At 42.0% G+C, this 23,110-nt stretch overlaps 3 protein-coding genes across 3 annotated transcripts in view; 1 reads left to right on the top strand and 2 right to left on the bottom strand.

The window, feature by feature from the left end:
* Positions 1-855: 855 nt before the first annotated feature.
* Positions 856-6,481, bottom strand: LOC114798455 (ras-related protein Rab-7L1-like). Its single transcript, XM_028994181.1, has 5 exons — positions 6,007-6,481; positions 5,331-5,402; positions 4,972-5,153; positions 3,634-3,755; positions 856-1,281 (listed from the first exon to the last, which is right to left on the bottom strand). The coding sequence occupies exons 1-5, from the start codon at positions 6,128-6,130 to the stop codon at positions 1,161-1,163; spliced, it is 621 nt and encodes a 206-aa protein (XP_028850014.1). The 5' UTR covers positions 6,131-6,481; the 3' UTR covers positions 856-1,160.
* Positions 6,482-9,117: 2,636 nt separating this feature from the next.
* Positions 9,118-12,621, bottom strand: LOC114798454 (G-protein coupled receptor 37-like 1). Its single transcript, XM_028994180.1, has 2 exons — positions 11,817-12,621; positions 9,118-11,454 (listed from the first exon to the last, which is right to left on the bottom strand). The coding sequence occupies exons 1-2, from the start codon at positions 12,453-12,455 to the stop codon at positions 10,552-10,554; spliced, it is 1,542 nt and encodes a 513-aa protein (XP_028850013.1). The 5' UTR covers positions 12,456-12,621; the 3' UTR covers positions 9,118-10,551.
* A 7,553-nt stretch (positions 12,622-20,174) lies between these two features.
* Positions 20,175-23,110, top strand: part of LOC114797779 (inositol 1,4,5-trisphosphate receptor type 3-like) — a 32,851-nt gene continuing 29,915 nt past the window's right edge. Inside the window, exon 1 of the mRNA XM_028992849.1 lies at positions 20,175-20,494. Within this exon, the coding sequence (XP_028848682.1) occupies positions 20,403-20,494 (92 nt within the window). The 5' untranslated portion in view covers positions 20,175-20,402. The remainder of the gene's footprint in view (positions 20,495-23,110) is intronic.

The raw sequence follows: 23,110 nt of genomic DNA, 5'->3' as shown, positions 1-23,110 counted from the left end.
AACCTGCCAGGCATTCAATTGGCAGCTGAACGTCTACTGCCATATGGGACACAAAAACCAGAATAGGCAGGCAAAATACGTAAGAAATGACGAACCGCGGAGGCATCATTTTGTCAATCGTGACAGGAAAGTAGACGAAGAACATGAGGGCACAATTTTAGGGTCAGTGTGTGGGCATCCCACAAATGTCTTTCCTTCCCACACAATGACATCATTTTGGGGAACAAATAAGTACAAATGTAACAACTTGTCTGTGCGCATTAATCTGTTCTGCACCATAAATCATGAAAATTATTTTGGTTTTCTCATTGTGCATTCAAAGGCTCTAATCAAATGTTACATTACGACCGCTGACAAGAAAATAACAAGATATTATTTTGTTACAGTGGGTGACTGAGCACCAGACCTGGACTGGGGAAGAATGGAAGAAGGCGCCATTTGTTTTCCTTCATGCAGATGGCAGGGTGGGAGTGCGCATTGCTACCTGGACTAAAAATACTCATGACATTGTGATGCACATTGAACGCTATTCTACCCAAGGTTCCTTCCATTTTTCTCAATGTGAGTTTCCAAGGAGTTTTTCTTTGTGTCAAGAGAGGGGTGTCATCTGAATTGGATGTAAAATCCATTGAGACATGCACTTTATGGGCCATGCAAAAAAAAAATGGTTGTTGTTCTTATTGATTTGACCGTGTAATCTTCCCCTCAGATCCTAGAGTGATTGAGAATCTGTGCAATGTGCTGGATCTATGAAGACATTGTCTTGAAACTTACAAGAATTAAAAATTCCACAATAGAAAGACCTAACATAGTCCTATTCTACGTTCAAAACAGCCTGAATCTACAGATCCAGGAGCCAGTAGAACCATAATCCTTTTATTATTTTATGCATAAATATACAGCACCACAAAATCTAAAATCTAAAATGCTATATTAAGACGAGTCTGTAGTGACTGATTAAATCCATCTGGGATATATGCAATATTTTTTTATCTACACCTTTAAATTGGCAAACAGCACCTTGACATGTAGTCATACATTTTGATATTTTTTTATTCCTTTAATAACACTTTGGTGATTGTTCATAGTAGCATCATCTTCCCTGTTAGAATGAATATGAATGGAATGTGAATAAAATGGCTCTTTTTCACCATGCAACATCAACAACAACCTTGCTCATTATTTTCTGGAACAGTCCTCTCCAGGTTAACACAGTCTTCTTTTTTTTCCTGAGGCCAACTGTCTTTGGAATGTGACATCATGATATGGTCCACCAGGTATCTATCATTCCGAAATGTATAAGAAGTCACAAATTACGAACATTATTCAACATCACGGTAAAATTACACATATAGGGATGGTTTCCAGTTCGTGGATTATGCAGTCCTAGACTAAAATATGGATCTTACAATCAAAAATGCTTTTAGGCCAGGACTAGGGTTAATCCACGAAGGGGAAACAGAGCCTTTGTGTATAATTTAACAAAACAATACAGCTGCTGAACCATGTTTATGCATCTTATTTTACTCTTTTTTGGTCTGTAGCAGTCGCTAAAGCATTTCACTGTATATCATATCGTGTATGACTATGTAAGTGACAAATAAAATTTGAACTTGAGAGGCGACTCCAAACATTCAGATTCATGAAACTGTCGCTAGCGTGCCAAACAGGGTGCCTGAATTGCACAAATCGCACAATCGATCAGCATGTTTGGTAGTGGCAACGGTACTGATATAAATACAGCGAAAATCACATGCGTGACGTCTGCTTATAAGCATAGCGGGTCTCATCTCAACCAGCTACTGGGAACACGCAGACTGTCTCACTGTCTCGGTGCTGCCAAAACATTCTATTTGCAGGAAATTTACTGGCCAGCCTCCGTGGTTGAATCATCACTTTCATCACGTCCAACACCAGCAGGGAATGTTCTACACCGGAAATCACTACACACTTCCGTATACTCTGTATATGTCTCTCTCTGGTCCACTGTCTCTCACTATGGTTAAAGTGTTTATCTGCCCTCTCGTGGAGAAAGAGTGTATAGCGATTTAAGGTTTGGCTTGTTTGGCTCTCTGATTCTGAAGTACAGCCATTCTGGCTCAAACGATGAGTAACGATTTCCCACTTAAACCAAGCAATCAATTCATTTAGTACTGATATTATAACCAATTTTTCTATTTTTCATACTCTTTTGATAAGCAACTATGTAACTATGTTTTGAGAAGTGCAATTTAATAAAATTGTACTTAAGGTTTATAATTATAGTAATGTAATTTAATATTTTTTTTAATCATATTGTGTTCAGATATTGTTTATCACGACAGCGTATTAGAGCCACCATAGATAAAAAAAAAAAAATAAGCAGGGTGGTGAGTATGGTTAAACTGTGAGGAATTTTGAGATTAAAGTCATCTAAAAAAAAAAGTCAAAAATTCACGAGAAAAGGAAACTGCAAAAAAGTGTCCAGGTGAAGCACATCGCGAGAGGGATGCATCACCACCGCAGCGACGTCACAAGACCAACCACGCTGTAGTGAGGAGAGGAGCAGCATCATGGCTGCAGGTAAGTGTACCTGTGCTGAAGTAAATCCACGTCATCAGTAACGCGCAAAGGCTGCAGTTAGGTGAGCTTGTAGTTAACACTAACGTTGTTGGTAATGTTGCAGTCAGCTTATACATGAACGCCATGCTCCATACGCGCTCTGTAGAGAGCCAGGTTCATCTCAGGCCCAGTTAAAATGTTGACAGGCACAGGCCACCATTGCACTTTACTACACCTTGTGTTCATCCAGCTACTGATTATTAATTTATCCATGATTTGTGGTCAGGTGACGTAACCTACAGCATAGATTTACTTCAGCACAGGTACACTTACCCAGTGCAGCCATGATGTTTCTCCTCTCCTCACTACAGCGCGGGCGCCGCGTCACTGCGAGATTGTGAAGTGATTGTCATTGTGAAACACTGTAGCACAGCACAAGGTGACACAACAAAATGTGTCCTCTGCTTTTAACCGTCACCCTTGGTGAGCAGTGGGCAGCCATGACAGGTGCTCGGGGAGAAGTGTGTGGGGACGGTGCTTTGCTCAGTGGAACCTCAGTGGCCGGATCGGGATTCGAACCGGCAACCCTCTGATTACGGGTTTGTTTGCTTACCCGCTGTTGCACGTGGACCCTTTTTTGCAGTTTTGCCATTTTTTCCTTGCAAGTGTATGACTTTACAATATCTTTTTTTTGTGAGTTTTATTTTGTAAAATTGCCTCCTCAAACATTTATGACTTTCCAATGTCAGAGTTTTTTCTCATAAATTTGGCTTTTTTCCCATTTTATGACTTTAAAATGTCACAGAATATCAGAGTTTTGTCTCGTAAATGTGCCTCTTTTTCTTGAAATTTCTATGACTTTCCAAGTTCTGAGAATACCTGAGTTTTTCTCATAAATTTGTGATTTTAATCTTGAAATTCATCATGCCCACCACCCCGTTTTTTTCCTTTTATTGGCATAGAACTAGGGGAATGTTACAGGGTACGATCAGGCCCAAGAATTTGGGAAAACTGACAAAGTCATATCTAGCAAAAGCCTGGAATTATTTTCAAAGAAGAACAATGCAACAATGAATACAAGTGTAAGCTGACCTCACAGATTCGCTGATGTTCTTGTTGTCCTTTGCAGATGTCTCCATCCAGCCAATGAAGCCATGCTCTTGGCTGAATTGCTCGATTCTCTCTTTGGTCACAGCCCAGTCAGTGAGGTCACACTGGAACGCAAAAAAGTCAACCTCTTTTGCTCCATGCATACAGTACAGGCCAAAATTTTGGACACACCTTCTCATTCAATGTGTTTATCCTTATGAAGCCTATTATGTAATTAACAAATAATTACATAATTCTCCCAAAGTTCCATAAATACGTCACTTTAGGTTACCTTGGAGGAGGAGATGAGTCACTAATTCCATTCGTACCACTACAGTGTTCGCCTTTTGTAGCCATAATGTTAATTCAAGAGTTCACTCAGTAGATGCAGAGGCATTTTGGTTTGTTTTGTATGAACTTATGAACAAGTGAAACTGAGTTACAGACAAGTTGCATATATACAGTGAAAAGTGAGGTTTTAAGATGATCAAACTTTCACACTAATCTGAACACTGATTAAAACCTCAAATACAAAAACTGGTCTCCCAAATCATCAAATCATTTTAATGACATATGATATTTTAATACTAAAGAGACTTAGGAGAACTATTCAAACTCAAATATTGCCCTTCCACTTATCTTTTGCACAGAGCAGACACTTTGATGCAATATAATTTCATACTGCATATCCCATTTCATATAGTACAGGCCAAATGTTTGGACACACCTTCTCATTCAATATGTTTTCTTTATTTTCATGACCATTTACGTTGGTAGATTCTCACTGAAGGCATCAAAACTATGAATGAACACATGTGGAGTTATGTACTTAACAAAAAGTGGAGACCTGACCTCCACAGTCACCGGACCTGAACCCAATAGAGATGGTTTGGGGTGAGCTGGACCGCAGAGTGAAGGTAAAGGGGTCAACAAGTGCTAAACACCTCTGGGAACTCCTTCAAGACTGTTTGAAAACCATTTCAGGTGACGACCTCTTGAAGCTCATCGAGAGAATGGCAAGAGTGTGCAAAGCAGTAATCAGAGCAAAGGGTGGATATTTTGAAGAAACTAGAATATAAAACATGGTTTCAGTTATTTCACCTTTTTTTTTGTTAAGTACATAACTCCACATGTGTTCATTCATAGTTTTGATGCCTTCAGTGAGAATCTACCAATGTAAATGGTCATTAAAATAAAGAAAACACATTGAATGAGAAGCCCATTGAGACAAACTGTATGTGATTTTGGGCTATATAAGAAATAAATGTTGTTGTTGTTGTGTGTCCAAACTTTTGGCCTGTTTACAAGAAAATGCAACCTTAGGAAGATTAAGATGAATACCTTGTTTGCCAGAAGGATGCATGGAACCAGGGCACCGCTGGGCAGCATAGCCTTGCTGTCTAAATCTTTCTTCCAGTTGATGCAGCTGCAGAAACTGTTGAAATTAGTTACATCAAACGCGACCACACAGCCAGAGGCTTCTTTGTAGTAAATCCTGGTCATGGATATGAAACGTTCCTGGCCTGAAATACATTACATTTCAGCAGGTTAATACACATACCATCAAAATTTTATGTACACTCATTAAGTTCACTTGTTTTTACATTACAAAAATACTGTTGGATACCACAGGAGGGCAGCCAAGGCAACATTTCCAGACTTCCAAAGTTGTGATTTAATCCGAGGAATCACAAATTTACCTGCTATGTCCCAGAGCTGCAGTCGCACGGTGTCAGTGTCTGACCACTGGACCACTTTCATTGTAAAATCCACTGGAGAGGAATACACATATATACAACAGTTTCACGGAGAGGAACATCTTACATAGATGCAGAATGGGGTCTAACTTTCAAATTGTTTTACCCGTTAAAGAACATGGTTAAGCATTACTGTCTATAAATTTAAAGCAGATGAACCAAACGATTTAGATGCAATCTGGTATAAACTAAACTATTCAATACTCTTGCTTGTAAGTGATGCTTTAAGGTCGACCAAGAGCATCCTATTTCCATAATTGTGAAATGTACAGATCGTGTCATTTTTCGTGCATCATGCCGGGGAAGGAGTTCTGTGAAAAGTGGAAGGGAAAACCCCCGGATTGCAACACCAGCGCGTCCCATCGCTACCCTGCTGATTCACGTAAAAAAAAGGAACCGCGGACGGGAGCCGAGTCACGCGACTCGTTCAATAGCGTTCACGAAACGCGCGTTTTTGTTTTTGTCCGGGAATAAACGCAGAATAAAGAAAAGGCGTCGGACAAACAAACCTTTTTTTTTAAAAGCGAGGTCACGCTGCCACGCCACGACGGCAGGAGGGAGGGAGGGAACGCGGCGTCGCCGTTTACAGTTTAAGGGGGTGACGTTCCCCTGATCTTACCTCCCACCGTCATCCTGTAGTCCTTGCTGAATTTGTCGTTCGCGTATCGGTTCACGATAGACGTCTTGCCGACTTTCCCGTCACCGATCACCAGTATTTTGAAGAGGTGCTCTCGGCACTGCATGGTGTCCCCAACCTCCGCTGGACGAGCGCCTCCAGGAACACAACGCGCGACGTCGGAACTACCCGGACGCGGGCATGTCGAGCGGCCGCGGGCACAGGTCGCGGTCCGCGGGCAGAAAGTGGGCCGAGATCACGTGACAGGCAGCGACTCCGCAGGTAGGGGCGGGACCCGGACTGGAGGCAGCGCCCTAAACTCGGGGGTGAAGAGGTCGCCTGGGTGCACTGCTGCTGCTCGGGTCTGCCTGGTACCAGATGCCCCAAGACGGCCTGTGGACGTCCATGCCTTGATGTCTCAACTCAATACTAGGGGGTGAAATCGGTGAAAATTTCACTTTCCATTCCAGATGGTATGAACTATTGAGTGAAAGTGAAAGTGAAGTGATTGTCACATGCACACAACGAAATGCGTCCTCTGCTTTTATGTGTGTGGGGACGGTGCTTTGCTCAGTGGCACCTCAGTTCGGAATTCGAACCGGCCACCACTGCTTGAATTGATTAGGTCACATGGATCAATAATGGACTGACTGATGCTTCTGCACTTTACCCTAAAGTGAAAAATTCAAAGAAAAGGGGGTACCTACCTGTTTGTCATTCCAAAGTATCACTGCACTATTCAATGTAAAATTAAATACAGAAATAAAGACAGAAGCGTATGGAATATGAGATCATATAGCAGGACCAAGCAGAACATTTTCCATTGTTTACACTCTATTCTGTCCTCTGCACACAGTCCTGATAATTAAATGCAGAACCATTAAAAAAAAAGAACGAAATGCACACAATTTTCTATTATAGGCTTGTTGATCTTTAATAGCAGGCAAGTACACGTCCAGATGTGGATGCTCGATTCAGTTGTTTGAACTGTCTGAGCTGACCATTTTTATTTCAGACTGCACAACATCCTTAAATGAAGTGAATTCATGTTATTTCATCTTTCTGGGGTGCACTATACCTTTAAGTGGGTCAGGGAAGGTGAATTACATCACGGAAAAGCCAAACCGTGCCAAGGGCTGTGGCTGAGAACCAGGTGCCCTCTCCTTCTCACTGTGTCCCGGCTCATACACTCTCTCTCCGCACCCTGTGTTCAGTCCCTGCCAGCCTCAAAACGAACAAGTTTAGGCAACAAGTGAAGTGGGAGGTCTCCTTTCTCTTTCTCTGGCCTGAGTGCACAGGAACCATAATGGAGGATATCAGAACTTCCTGCCCACTCAGGACATTGTGGTCCAGGGCTCTAAACTTTGGATCCCTGTGTGTGTGTGTGTGTTTGTGCGAGGATGTCTGCACACATGTGTGTCTGTAAGGATGTCCGTGCCAAGGATCCCAAGCAAGCCTTTGATTTGTATCTGGGAGTGTATTTTGAGGGTCCAGCTCTTGCTGCCATGGGAACGAGGATGAATTGCTCTTGTGCCCCCCCCCCCAAGTCCCTCTCAGTGTTCTGTGAGAACAAAACAAACATTGTCCCCTCAGCAGGGCAGTTGAGCCAGCACTACACTCATAAGTGAAGGCCATTCAGGTCATATTAGTTTGTGCTCGGTGAGTCCTGAGAGAGACACTCAGCATGTGAAGAACAATCAGATGTCCCTTACAAGTGTACATAATCCCAAATTAAACTTATTCAACTCAACGACAACAAAAGAAAATTGCTCAGGAAGGGACATTTAATGACGGTTCATATTTAGGTTCAGTGAATCGCATTAATTCATGCTGGTATTCATTGTTATGTAAATAGAAAATTTGAGGATGTTTTACTGAACTCTGAAAAGCTGGTTGCTTTTTAACAGTCCCAGCAAGTTCCACTTTATAGCAAGATCTCTCAGCCTGAAACCAATGCCCATCCTGACTGTATTTCAGCAACAGGTATGCACCCATCGAGCTGTGGCAGTGGTGGTGAACGCAACTGTATTCAATTTTTATACTTTAGCCTCCAGGATCCAGAAACTGGTGCAGATATTAATAGATGGTGCAAAACGAAATGTTCTGTGACTATGATACCATTACCACAGGGCTACAAAATCAAGAATGAAGTTTTGAAGATCTACATAATTGATTTTGAGCATAAGCCAAATGTTCAGAATTTAATAAGTTTGGAACTCTGAATAGGCGAAGGCCAGTTCAGAATGAAAGTCCAAATCCTCAAAACACACCTCACATTGCTTCACTTTGGTGCGTTAAAGCAAAAAGAGAAAAAAAGAAAAGCTTCTCCCCAAAAGAATGCTGTGTGGGATCCGCTGATTTGTGTTGCTACCTTCATTAGGCGAACAGAGGAGTGACTGTTTCGCTCTGTCATTAGTGCCAACAGGACTCCTCTCTGAGGGGCTTTTCATGAAGCCCCCTGCTCTTTAATGAGGCTATTCTCCCTCTCTCACACTCATCTTCCCAATCTCTGACAGCTCCTGAACGAAATCCAACGCTCCGAGTTTAAAGGGGTCAGACTGCACGCCAGCACCCACCCCTTACACCCTAAAAGACTACCTGAAGAGCCAAATACTGTAGTAGTTCCTGTTTTTTTTTTTTTTACTTTGATGTGATTGATTTCTGTTCATTGCTCTGCTGCACTGTTGTTTTTTTCTATGCCCGTATATTTAACGTTTGACAAAGATCGGAGGTTTTCAAATCAAACGACTTGCCAGAAAAAATGAATTAACTTCTGAGTAATTACACATTAACTTCGCTCAAGCCCCAATGTTAGTGACAACTGTTTTTTTAAAGATAACAAACTAGGTGGGAAAGTTTGGGTTACATTGTTTGCACTTGGCTAATCTGAAATCTTGAACAGTATCTTAGCAACTCCACTGTAGTGGTGGGGCATTGATATTCTGAGTAGGGGCTTCCCTTGGCTTTACTGAACAATGGCAACCTTATTGGCAACAGGAAGCGAACCCACACCAGAAACCCAAACGTAAAACTCAGCATGGGCACAATTTAAACTTTCCGTTTGAATCGCATTAATTTCACAGGTGTTATTGAAAGAAAGGTTTTGACAAAGTGTAACAATTTCAATTAATCATAAATATTTATTTTACAGTTTAAACTACAATCGTTCTCAACATCGGTGGGACCTATTTCACCTAATGAGGTTTTTTGATATACTATGAGTTGTCCTCACATGTAAATCTGTTTCCAGAAGAACAGAACACATATTTGTGGAATAAGATTTAAGATGTGGACGTAATTTAATGTTGACTTCATGCAAGCAAAAAAATTCCAAGGATGGAATCCATTGTAGATGTCCAATAAATCAGACCCTTTCAGAGAATGTATAGGTGTTTGATGAAAGCTTGGACTTCCACTCTTTTTGTTTACTTATGAGGACTATCGCCTATTAATATTTCACCAACCAATCCACTGTGGAATTATGGGAAGAAGGCTAGTCTCATGTTGGAATGGGTGTGATGTTCTATGCAGAGTTCTGCTAGGAAACCTGTGTTCAAACCTGTGTATATATGTGTAAATAATGTCAACTGTGTATATAAACCTGTGAATGACACATACCAACCAAAGATTGTTGCGGACCCCTGTACACCCCTTCAAGTTAATGGTGTTGACCTCTTTCAGCAAAATTTTTTTTTGGCAAAAATGTAATATGGCAATGTCTCTAAATTTCGAATTCCATCCCCGTCAAGCACCTACGGGACTTGCTGTTTAGAAAGCATGGGTGTGGTGGTGTTTCGGCAGCATGAGGGGAATCTACACAATATTAGGCAGGTAGCTTTAATGTTGTGGTTGTACCAGATGGAGGGACGAAGCCTCATCTTAATGCACATCTTAAAAACTATACATTTGGACATGAAAAAGGGCCCACCGACAATTGTCTAATCCAAAATGTCAGATATGCTGAAGTCTAGTTTGCATCATGAAACTGATGTGCTGCTCAGTACAAACACAATGTGTTATTTCTTTTCACTCTCTTAGCCAACTAAATTTCTGTTATTTATAATATTCATGTTTATATACATAGACAGCAGAAGTAACCCAATGATACTGGTAATTACACAGAGAATTGCTAACCATACTTTTCTCTGTGGCTCGAATGTAAAAGGCCTATGTCATCTAAAAGAAAAAGAAACTTAATGAATCATTAAAATTATGTACATGTTCCATTCAATTATTCACAGCCATCTCAGACCTTATCTATGACTGAGCATGGTAGTGCACATTTGTAAGCAGCATTTTTTTTGCTGGGACAATAGTAACAACTCGATCATAATCATTATAGCTTTTGCCACCACTCTGATCACGGCGATTGGGGTACCTGACACGGTCCATTCTAACATTGAACGTCAAGAGAACATTGTGTCCTAGATTGGAACAGGAACAGCACCTTAGTGTTGCTAGGTGAAGGGCAGCTAACAGAAAAGTGAAGAATGAACAATAAGGAGATGAAATGACGCATGAGAGCTGAAGGCAGAACTGGGTTCCCTCTCAACTTGACGTGCCAACAGCCAGAACTGTAGAGCTGTCCTTGGCTTCATCAAAGAAAATGGTGGTGGAAATCTCATTGGAGCACTTCAGCTTGCTCTCAGAGCCTGTGGCTTCATTGGATGGGGAGGAAGAAGATGAAGATCCAGACCTGGGGGTGACAGCGGTATTGGCTGTGGTGGTGGTGGTGGGTTGGCACTCCTCACAGCAGCAGCAGCAGCAGTCCATGAAGGCCTGGCCCAGAGACTTACACAGGCACAGTAGCAGCACGGGTGTCACCGACGACTTGAAGAAAAGGAAGAACTGGTTGATGAGCACGAGCAGCTCCTCCACACTCTCCGGGATCTGCAGGGGTGCGTAGACCTTCATCAGGTTGCACACGTTTTCTGGCAGGGTACAGACACCGTACACCACGGCTAACGCTAGCACAGTGCAGTTCAGCTGCCGCTCCACCTGCTGCGCATGTTGTATCTTCTGCTTCTTGGCTGGTGAGCGCTCCTCAGGTCGCTTGGCAGCACTGCTCTCTGACACATGGCATGTCGCCAGCTGGCACAGGAGGGTGAAGATCACCGGAAGGCAGAAGTAGCAGCCAAAGTACCACCAGGTGCGACCATCGTGGTAGTTCATCACAACCGAATAGATGGACTCAGGCAGGTCGGGGTACGGGCTCATCACGCAGGAGTCCACCACCACACCCAAGCTGACTGACTTGCTTTGTTGAAGTTGCCACAGCAGCAGTTCTGGAGATGCCAGGACCATGGAACCCACCCAGATCACTGCCAGCTTTGCCAGTATAGACTGGCATCGCTCGACCTGCCGCGTCTTGGGCTGTGAACTGGTGGCTGCGTGAAATCGGTCGATGCCAAGGGCACAAAGACTGAAAGAGGTCACCCCCAATGAGGTCACCTGCAGACGAGAGATGAGGCCATAAGGTCAGACTATCTGGACCGTTCATATTATTTTGTAAAATGCCACCGTAACTCATGGCGACGTTCCAGTTCTATAGTATTTTTAATGGCATTTTAAGAAAAAATAGTGTGCACATAATTGCGTGGGCATTATTTGTATTTTTCAATATTCATATAATTGACCCAGTTTGAACTGCCCCAGTATAGCTTGCAAGAGTGAAAGAAAATGAGCTCATTTAATATTCGATTTGCTTATACGTGAATGCTGACATTTTTTACCTTCTAGCTAAATCCAATTGTTGAATAATTATTGTCAGCAGCTTCGTATGGATCAGTTGAACAGCATTCACCTTCACATACCTGTATGTATGGCACAATTCTGCAGGAAACGTCCCCCAGCAGTCGTTTGTGGGTGAGCTCGTTAAACACCACCACGGGCAGGCAAATGCACAGCACTAAGAAATCCCAGAACGACACGCTGGCCAGGATGTAGTTCCAGGCACTCCGCATGTAGTAGTTATGCCACACAATGCACATGATGGCCAGGTTACCCATGATCCCCACAGCAAACACCACCAGTGACAGGAAAAGCACTCCATATGCACCGTAGGAGTTATCTGTCAGTGGGAACAAGGGGTTGTGGATCCGTGTAGAGCCCATCTGAGTGGTACTGATGTTCCACCCCTCCGTGGTCTCTTCAGGAGCCTCAGATGTGCTGTGGGACAGATCTCCAGCGGTGGTAATAAATTGGTCTGCAGGTACCCCGAAAGTGATTAACTCATCGTCATTCTCTGAATTGTCCATGTCCTCGGCTGCACGTACTCTTCTCTTCTTATTGGGATCAATTGTATCCAAACCTTTGTAGGCACTGAAATTATCAACATCTTCAGAAGAGAAACTCATCGAGTTTAAATCCATTGGAGTGTTCCACTGAGGAACCGTTTTTGCCTCCGTGGCCAAAATAGTCATCAGTATCATCAGTGTAAAGTGGAGCATCATTCTGAAATAGATTTTCTTCAAATCCGTTTTACACGTTTGTCGCAAACCCCGCAAAAAACTGAAATAAAGGAGAGTTGACAGTTGTAGAGGTCCTTCCAGCAGCCTGGATCCAATATGCCCAACTGTGGGTTAGCTGATCTACACACAACCATGGATGGTTGAGCTGTTTGGAGAAAGTTACGCCTCCTTTTCTTTCTCTGGACCCCAAAAGACAGTACATAAACTATGCCATCTACTGGTAAAAACAAGTGGACCTCTTCCTCAAGTATTTTCATTTGGATGCTTCTTGAGACCTGGTACAAACAATTGAGTACACCTATTGAATGACCTATAACTAAAAATGGTACAAATTATGTATATTGTATGTATGCATAATCCACTCATCATGCATTCCATGGGTGTCCTTCCCTGGTTTATACAGATGCCTTTCAAACATGGCTGCTGGCGCTGGCACCAGTCCTGTTCAGTTTCTAAAGATAATGACTGAATGGCTGCTAAGGAGTGCAGTGGTGTCTAGCTGGGGTCCTGAGAGCGCCTGGGGTACTGAGAGCTCACACAAAGGTTTTTTTTCATTCGCTACAAAGCCCAGCAATGTTCATGCCTGCACTTGCCTGCTAATTTGTGTTGATTTCTGCTGCTTCTGCAATCTGAGGAGCATTTTAAGTGAAAGTGAAAGTGAAGTGATTGTGTCATTGTGATGCACAGCAAGAACTGCACACGGTGCACACAATGAAATTAGTCCTCTGCTTTTAATCCATCACTCTTAATGAGCAGTGGGCAGCCATAAAAGGAACCCGGCAAGCAGTGTGTGGAGATGGCGCTTTGCCCCATGGCACCTTGGTGGTTCGGGATTCGAACCGGCAACCTTCTGATTGTGGGTCCAATTCTACCTGGCTGCTGGGCCACCACTGCCCCATTTTATGCAACATACATTTTAGTGCAATATACCATTTATGTAGTTAATATCTATAATTGTAATTAATTTATAACTGTTCTTGGCATGTATGTTTTAGACAGGATGTATACTCTGAGGATGCCTTACCTTTTAAACCAGGTGTAACACAAGTAAACAAGAGATTTTAATGTAACTCCACACACTGCCTACAGAGGGCGATGTCTGGCTTCCTGAGAATGACCCTTTAGAATATGAATTCATCACTGATGCATCATCAGTGATGAATACAGCTGTTTTAAATGTAAGACAGCTGTTTATGCCACATTATGAATGATTGAATCTACTTCCTGTTGTACTTCAGTGTGGTCTGTCTGTAGGATAGATTTATGTCTTTGCCCTCTGTAAGTGAATAAATGCAAGAACATTAAAGGCAAATAAAGATTTTACAACTTGTGCTCATTCATAAAGCATTGTAACATTTGATTTGATTAGTGTTGATTTTTTATTTTCCATGTTTTATTTGGACCAGGAACCCTCTATGGTTATGTAATTGTATTGTATGACCTTCCTTTTTGTTACACCCTTGCTTTGTGCTGTACTACATGAACCACGCATCTCAGTTAATAAATTAACACTTTAATAATAAAAAAATTAAATAAAAATTGTACACATCTATACGCCCCCCACCCCCCCCCCACCCCCCACCCCCAACCAGATAAAACAAGATTGGTTTAGTCAAATGAACAAAAGAAGCATTTTCAGGAGTGGCTAGACAAGTTCTTATATTTCTGTCTGAGTCACATGCATTATTGTGCATTTTGTGAGCTGTTAAACTTATCAGGTCCACAAGTTCCACCCTTTGTGTGGGAGTGCTGACGGGATATGGCTGGCCTATTTATTCAGCTCACCCCTGGCTGCAAGTTCACAAGTTCAAACACCTTAAGGACTCCCTGATGTCTATATACAGTATACACATACACACACACATCACACATCACACATTTAGTCAAGAAACTAATGCACATGTAGATGTCAGGTTTATGTTTGTAAAGTGGGAAGTTTCTAAGACATCATTATTTCCCTTTGTAAACAAGGATGTAGACAGGATGTAGTTTCAGGTACATAAACCATAATGTGATTGTCCCAACATCTGAGATCTAGTTTTTTGCAGGACCATGCAGAACGTTTGTTGGAATTTCCCATCAGAAACTGGCATTCCTTTAAACTTCCATATAGAAATACACACACACGTAATGTATATATAATGTAGGTTATAGGTAAAATGTAAGACACATGGTCTTCACATTTAAACTATAAATGATAGCAACAGACACCAACATATGTAATATGACACATTTCCTTCAAAACAGGGCAATAGTGCAAGTTACACTGTGGCTGTTTTCCAGTGTGCAACTGCACACTGGAAAACAGCCACAGTGTAACTTGCACTTGCACGAGACAATTGGGCAAATCTTAGAGCTCAGGTGAGGCATTCAAAGGAGCTGAAAGCTGCCCTGTAATTCAAACCATGGTAACAGCCTCCACTTTTCAGTTGACAGAAACTTTCTCTAACCTGAAGGTTTTTTTACCTTCATGCTTGCCATATTGAAACTGATTGCCTTTCATGTCCTAACCACTGATCGTCTCTCTGCCTGGTGTAAAATGAACATCTATCAATAAAATGCACTTGTTTATCGCTTTAATTTGTAGAAAAACCCTAAATGAACCCCTCGGCTTTCATTCAAGCATAAATGCCCTCGACCAGGGTACAGTTACAATACCCTGCTGTAGCCCATCTGCTGCTGTGACACCCACTATCCTATCCTGGTCTCTTTCTGACCATAGATACAACATGATGTGTGTTTTCTGAACACAGCAGTAACACTGCTGTGATGCCGGGATGATAATGTTGTGCTGTAAGTGGAGCGCCTCTATTGCTGATCGCATCTAAAGGATAATGTGGAGAAATTGGCAACATTTAACAACATTGCTGCTGAAACATAACATATATCAAAATAGTGGTGATGGATGTTATGCACTATATTCAAACTCAAAATGTCTCTAATGTCAACTGCTATTGGGAAATGATCCATGAAACCAACTTTATTTCTGTTGAAGCAGTATTATCCATATGAACTTGATAAAAAAATCTTCTTGGTTTTGGTAAAATGACACATATAGAAAAAAGATACATACAAGAAAAAAACAGCCAGTCCACTAATAATTTATAGAAATACTAAATATATATTCATTGTGATATTACCAAACATGTCCCATGTGGTACATTTTATTTAGTGCCAAGCCCCCCAGGTTCTCAAGCCCAAGTTATTGTGAAGACACTGGAAAATTTTTGAAAATGGTTTTCATGCTCAAGCCTGTTCTTGTATTCTGATAAGCTTCTAAAGAAAGTATATTTGCCTTAAGACTGTTCGGTATGTGACAGGGTCTAGCAAAGGTTAAGATAATAACATGACTAATGTGTCAGTTATTAACATTTCTGCATGTGTCATGCATCATGAATACAATGAAAATTTCAGAGCTCATCATTTAAACTGACAGGCAGAACTAGTATCACTAAGGACTAAATATGGTAAAGACTGGCATTGCTAGACACAGACTTTTACTACGGGTCATCAGAGACTGTAGCCCTGGAAAAGCCTGGTCTGGGCAAAACTCTTGCTTGATGTGCTGCTTTTTTCAAAAGTCACCTTATATGGTTGCCAGTGAAAATGTCAGATCTCTGATGTTGGGGGTATACCTTTGTTCCATATTTAAAGTCTGCAATATGAAAGTGCAAATATTCCCACTGTCACTGATGATGTAGGGTCAGTTGACTGCACAGTTGACAGCAATTTTTTTTTATGTTGGATGCCCTTCCTGACACAACCTACCCCATGGAGTGATGAGGTGATGAAATGTAATTTTTTTTTACATTACTTTATACACATAAAATAAACCTGGAACAATCAGCAAAAACAAACAGAAAAAACCCGGCACCATGTGACTGGGCCGTCCGAAAAACATGTGTAACGTGTGAACACATTAATGCAGGAACCATGTGTGGTTCATGCATGCACTGTTTTAACAGGCCCTGATCACTCGGCAGCTGGGAGTGGCAGCTGGGAGTGATCAGGACCCTCTAATCAGCCTATGATAATTCTAATGTCCAACACCCATCAATGGCTACACTGCAACACAACACACGTGCACACAACGAAATGTGTCCTCTGCTTTTAACCCATCGCCCTTGGTGAGCAGTGGGAAGCCATGAAAGGGGACGGTGCTTTGCTCAGCGGCACCTCAGTGGTACCTTGGTGGATCAGAAGTCAAACCAGCAACCTTCTGATTACGCTACCGCTAGGCCAGCACTGCCCAAAATGTGTGTGTGAGTATAATTTCAGGGTCTTTAAGGTTTTTTTTTTTTTAGCCTAACCTGTCCAGAGCCACCACACACTCAGAGGTCATGAGTGATTTCCTTCCTGGTTTCCTGCTGTAGTTGGTTGTACTCTGCATGGCACTCGCCTCCGGTAGCAGACAGAGAACAATGGAACCAGAGAATGAAATTAGTTTGTAGAGTAACATACATACACTATGGTCACCAGCATAGCAGGAGTCCATCCTGGGTGAATACTGGATATACCTGTACACATGCCATTTTCTCACCCATTCACAGCCAATGTAATCACCAGACCATCTGGTTTGCATGCCGTGGTTTGTGGGAAGAAAACCATAAGACCCAAAGGAAACTCATGCCTACACTGGGGGATCATGCAACCTCCACACAAACAAAGTGTGAACCCCTTACACTGTACTCTTTAACACACAAGTATGCATGGAAATACATGGTGTATGTTTATGTTTAATGGGCTGTAAATTGAAGATTCTTTCTAGACATTTGTGGGTCTACAAACCATAAGAAGAATTAATTAGCTATGTAAAAAAAAAAAAAAAAGAAGAACATTTCAAAACTTTATTTTCACCATCTGGAACTGCACTTCAGCAATGCTGAGTGGTTCATCGTTGAAATGGTTCAATTTCAGAGCGGTTTGGATTTATTTTAGACCCACATCCTGCAGTAACACACCACCTGAAAAGCACAGGTTTGCTGCCAAGCCGTCGGCCACATCCAGGCATTGTCCATCTGAAGGCCTCGGTGCTCTTTCAATGTGTAGCAAGTGATGCATTGGTGCTTGTTGCCTCGGATGCCAGCTGTGAGGGTGAATGGCATGTTGGAGGGGTTCAAAGAGGGTTGAAGCCAGTTCGTATAGTAGGGAGCCCCTGCTTGAGTAGTTATTTTGTCTGTAGACAGCAATGTTTGGTGTAAATGAATATGAAATTCTCATGTGAACACACACTGGTTAAGGTACTATGGCAATCACTCAGACCTACACATCAGAAAGTAAGTGCCATGAAGGCTTCTCATCTTTTTCCATATGTTTTCTTGAGTTATACTGTTAATACAAACAATCAATTATATTGTAATATAAAATACACTCCAAATAGCTTCCCTGTCAGAAAGTCGTAAAGTTTTACAAAGAAATGCTGACACTTGCACTAGGTGAGCTAAAGCAATCCTGTTGAAGCTGATGAATAGTGTTCAAGAATATGCTGAAAATCCAGGAAGCCTTTCTGGCAAGATGCTTGGAAAAGTCGGAAAAAATGTTTTTCATCCTCACACATGGGGACATCACCATAGAGACCTGGCAGACCGAACAGCGCACTGTATTCATGGTGAATGCACATAAGTTCTGATGTCCACACAGGTTGCATGGATATAGAATACAGTGACACGAGCTGCTCAGAGTTGCCATGAAGTGCCAGCTAAACACAAGCAGATAAAGCTCTCAGTATGGGGAATTTTTCCAAATAAAGTGGTAACGCAAATGATTTACTGTACATTGGCCAAGGATCCAGACAATGATTTGTTCCTCTGCCAAATGCAATGCCCTTTAGAATAACATGTGAAAGTTGCTGTGTTTAAATTTAAGCAATGCTCTATTGTGTTCACAGACTGGCACTCAATTCACAGTTGGTCTGGAACAGGAATTCCCATTTTAAGTTGAAAGGGAGGGCGTGTCCCAATCAACGACTGTATCAAACTGCACACAATATGTTCAAAGTTCATGTATTCTGTTGTCTCACAGCTAGGCATCCCCAGAATGTCAGCTTATTGATGTTTGTTCATGAAGGGGCTCAATGTGCATTATGTTTTGGAGCATATTTCCTTTGGCATTTTTTACTTTTTTAAATGCATAACCTTATATCACGGTGTACAATGGATTTCATAGAGCACTAGTGAGTAACATAATACAACGCTATGGAGTAAGTGGCACATTAAGAAATCTAATGTGAAGTGTTTAGGGCATTTGTTGCTTGTAATTTTATTCAGAAAGGCAAATCTTCTACTCTTCAGCCCCAGTCAAGTTGGAAATTTCTGTGTTGTGAATCTTATTTTGATTATGATAATATTTAAAATCATTATCTAAGATACTGGATTTCTGATTTTTCATGTGCAATCAGCCATAATCATCAACATTAAAAACAAAGACACTCTCACACAGACACACACACACACACACACATACACACACACACACACAGAGTACAGGCCAAAAGTTTGGACACATCTTCTCATTCAATGTGTTTTCATGACCATTTACATTGGTAGATTCTCACTGAAGGCATGAAAACTATGAATGAACACATAACAAAAAATGGAGACCTGACCTCCAGTCACTGGACCTGGACCCAATCGAGATGGTTTGGGGTGAGCTGGACCGCAGAGTGAATGCAAAGGGGCCAACAAGTGCTAAACACCTCTGGGAACTCCTTCAAGACTGTTGGAAAACCATTTCAGGTGACGACCTCTTGAAGCTCATCGAGAGAATGCCAAGAGTGTGCAAAGCAGTAATCAGAGCAAAGGGCGGCTATTTTGAAGAAACTAGAATATAAAACATGTTTTCAGTTATTTCACCTTTTTTTTGTTAAGTACATAACTCCACATGTGTTCATTCATAGTTTTGATGCCTTCAGTGAGAATCTACCAAAGTAAATGCTCATGAAATTAAAGAAAACACATTGAATGAGAAGGTGTGTCCAAACTTTTGGCCTGAACTGTATGTGTGTGTGTGTGTGTGTGTGTGTGTGTGGGGGGGGGGGGGGGGGGGGGGGGGGAATGCATGGGGATGCATGTGTCAGTGTATTTCTTGGTGCTGGTCGATATGGAGGGTTGCATCAGGAAGGGTATCCAGTATAAAACTTTAGCCATGTCAATTGTGCGGATGGCCAGACCGGTTGATCCGGTGAGGCGACCCCCCAACAGGAGCAGCCGAAGGAAGAAGAAGTAGGCTAAACCAACTACAGTTGGAAGAGGAGCACAGCTAAAACATTTTCTCATCACATGTGTACTAGTGTCCTCACTTTTTGAAAAATTGGATGGACGTATGATTCTCCTGTGAGACAGAGAACTCACACTGAATAGCTTCTCTTTCTTGAGAGTGTTAACTCAAATGAATGTTATCCTAAATCTGTCATGTAAAATTTGACATTGCACAGCTATGTGCCTTTCAAGGTTGTCACAAAGGAGATGTTCAGCGGGCTACAGAGGCTCAGTGCAGAATCAATAACTTTTTTTTGCTTTTTCTAGACCGACACGCACTCGATTCTAATCATCTCAGCACCACCCTGAATTGGTTCTATGTGTGACAGGCCGGTGTCGGAGAGGGCCACCTCGTCCTGAGCGCCGGAGCCACTTCCTGGTCGCGGTGACAGCGCGCGCACAGGTGGCGCGGCAGCGCGTGCGGCGCGTCTCGCTCTCTGCCGCTTTCACTCGGAACTTTTTTTTTTTTTTGCTATTGATTTTCGGAATAACCGGGACTGTTTTGGGGTCGACCGTATCTTCGCTTTTCACTCACGGTTCACTTTTCACTCAGGAAGAGTCTCGAAATGAACCTCTGCGTGTCTGACGGCGTGGAGGGGCGAGCGTAAAAACTCCTGTTGCCGCTGCGGGAAATACAAAGGAGACCAAAAGAAAAAGAAGAACTCCTGCGAACATGTCTGATGCAATGTCGAGTTTTCTTCACATCGGGGACCTGGTGTCCCTGTATGCCGAAGGCACGGTGAACGGCTTCATAAGCACGCTGGGGTAAGTGTCTTTAAGACGTCTGGGTTCTGCACGACTTCCTTAAACGAGGTGCGGCTCGTCTAAGAACACACGCCTTCGCACGAAAATAAAAGAACCGACAGCCCGACGCGCTTATCGGCTAATTCGTTTCTGACGAACTTTTAACAGCGCCGTCGCAAACCAGAGCTCGCCCGGGAAGACCCGCATTCTCATTCATTTACGTTCGTGCCATTTCGCAGGCGACCTTTATACAACCAGTAATTACAGGGACACTCAGGGTCGAGTGTGACTTTGTGGTCTGTCTTCACGCCCGAGGTACCTGTTGCTGGTTTATGCATTCGAAACGTTGCCAAAGTTTCGAACACAGACAGTTTGGCATTAGTTAAACGCAGTTCTCCATGCAGTTCTCCATGCAGCGAGTGGTGCAGGTGCAAGGCTGTTCCTGCGATGGACGTGTGCCTGGTACATGGTCTGGGACGTCTGTCTTGGACGTAGTCCAATGAGCAGATGGTCCAGGTCTTGGGGGAACGTGCTGTAGCACAGATTCACAATTTCCCTGGAGACAGATGTGGGCTCCATTGACCAGTTTAGATCTTTTTTTTTCCTCCATCATTGCGGCCTGACCTTTAACTAATAATTTGCTTTAATGTAACTTGATGCAAATATTAGTATTACCACAAAAGTGCCTTTTTTTGTGAGCAAGGCAAGGTTAGGGTCTAACAGAAAGTGGGAGATTTAATTTCATTGGTGAAGATTGTGTATCTGGGTCAGTGTTGTGTTGAATATTTTCTACATTTACATTTATGGCATTTAGCAGACGCCATTATCCAGAGCAACTTACGATCCGTCGTTATAGGGAGAGTCCCCCTCGAGCAAGTGTCTTGCTCAGGGACACAGTGGTAGTAGGCTACCACCACCATGTTTTTGTGGATGTCCAGATGAGGTCATAAAGGGTTTGTTAATCATCCAGTGAAATCCCACATACCACCTTTCTGTTAGAGCTACCCCTACCTTGCTTGCAAAAAAAAGGTACTTTTGTAATATGATTACTGTTTGAATCAAGTATGCATAAAAGTAAAAGGTCACCTTGGCGGTTCGGGATTTGACCCACAACCTTCTGATTATGGGTCAATTCCTTTACTCGCTAGGCCACCACTGCCCTTTTTTAATGTATAAAAAATATGCCCACACATACATATATACATATCAAGAAGTAAAAACCCAGTGAGCCTTTTAACCCTTGTGTGGTAGGTGGGACCCATTTTAATGTTTACCCGTATTATTGTGATAGAAACCTGACACTGAGAACCCGACTTAGGCTCACGTTTTTGTGATGAACAGAAATCAACAGATATCACTTCACACTGTAAACCTGCAAAAATCCGATATTTAATGTCGCACAATGTTTAATTAAACCATAGTTAGTTCATATATGGGATTTTTGCTGCCTGACTGGGACCTGGGAGTGTCAATACCTCACAATATTGACGCATCTGCATAAATATCATTACATTGTTTGCACTTTTCATGTGACCAACCGTTGCCTGAATGATGTTGCTTAGGAACAGCTGGAATATTGATGGAACCATTTCATGGTGGAAGATAAAACAAAAGTTTTATCTTTATTTATGCAAGGGCCAAATGAATACTAGTGTGTTAACCATTAATTAGCCGTGTAATTAGTCTATTATGACCAAAAAAGAGCGCTGCACCTTTGGTGCTGGTTTGCAGAGTCCTGGGCACAAGGTTAAACGCCGAGGTCAGGGGACCAGCCAAAATATCATGGTGTAGTGTGACCTTTGGTTTATTGTAGCTTAAATATTATGTTTAATAATTGTGCATTACTTATAATATGTAGGGCCACAGTGGAAATTTAATTGAAGGTGTCATGGGACCCAGTTCCTTGATTGTCATACAGCATTTACACTAAAATGAATAGTGTGGCCTGAACAGGAAACAGTTTGTGTGTGTTTGTTAATGATTTGAAAAAGAGGGCCATTTCTGGTTCGAAGACACTTTATTAATAGTTTTCCTTTCCTGTGGTTTTTCCACACTGAAGTGAGTAGAAGATGTGGAAGAATTGGTGTAGTTTTGGTGTTTTGACTACATTTTTATTGCGCTGCATTTTTAATGTCCTCTTGATATTTTTTGCAAGATTTGTACTTTGTACTTGAGTGAGGTCAATATGGTGGTCATGTATGTGTGAGTACTGACATCTATATCAAGTTCATACAAATGGCAGGGTACACTACCAGTCAAAAGTTTTTGATGAGCCTACTCTGTGTAGTGGTTATGGAGAGTAAGATGGAGCTAAAGCTTCCATCTTTGGAGAGACTCAAATGTTCAACTTGCCTTGTTTGCTATTTTTTGTTTATTACATGTACTCATGTGTGTTTTTTCATAATCCTCAGTCTTCTTCTATATTGTAGTGTCTGCACTGTCCAAAGGATAAGTGGAAGGGCAAAATCTAAGTTTAAATAGTGGTCCTTAGTCTCTTTAGTATTAAAATGTACATAATATGTCATTAAAATGAAATGATGATTTGGGAGACCAATTTTTTTATTAGAGGTTGTAATCAGTGTTCAGATTAGTGTGAAAGTTTGCTAATCCTAAAACCTCACTTTTCACTGAATACAT

This window comes from Denticeps clupeoides, chromosome 10 (assembly GCF_900700375.1).
Source record: "Denticeps clupeoides chromosome 10, fDenClu1.1, whole genome shotgun sequence".
NCBI classification, from domain to species: Eukaryota; Metazoa; Chordata; class Actinopteri; order Clupeiformes; family Denticipitidae; genus Denticeps; species Denticeps clupeoides.
The sequence above is the reverse complement of the archived record's forward strand: the minus strand, read 5'-3'. Positions and strand labels throughout refer to the sequence as shown.

Excerpts from the sequence above, each read along its gene's own strand:
- LOC114798455 (XM_028994181.1), bottom strand. The coding sequence starts at position 6,130 with ATGCAGTGCCGAGAGCACCTCTTCAAAATACTGGTGATCGGTGACGGG. Across the intron at positions 5,154-5,330 it reads GCAGCTCTGGGACATAGCAG|GCCAGGAACGTTTCATATCC; the intron begins GTAAATTTGTGA and ends AATGTATTTCAG. Across the intron at positions 3,756-4,971 it reads GCATCCTTCTGGCAAACAAG|TGTGACCTCACTGACTGGGC; the intron begins GTATTCATCTTA and ends TTTGCGTTCCAG.
- LOC114798454 (XM_028994180.1), bottom strand. The coding sequence starts at position 12,455 with ATGATGCTCCACTTTACACTGATGATACTGATGACTATTTTGGCCACG. Across the intron at positions 11,455-11,816 it reads GAATTGTGCCATACATACAG|GTGACCTCATTGGGGGTGAC; the intron begins GTATGTGAAGGT and ends TCTCGTCTGCAG.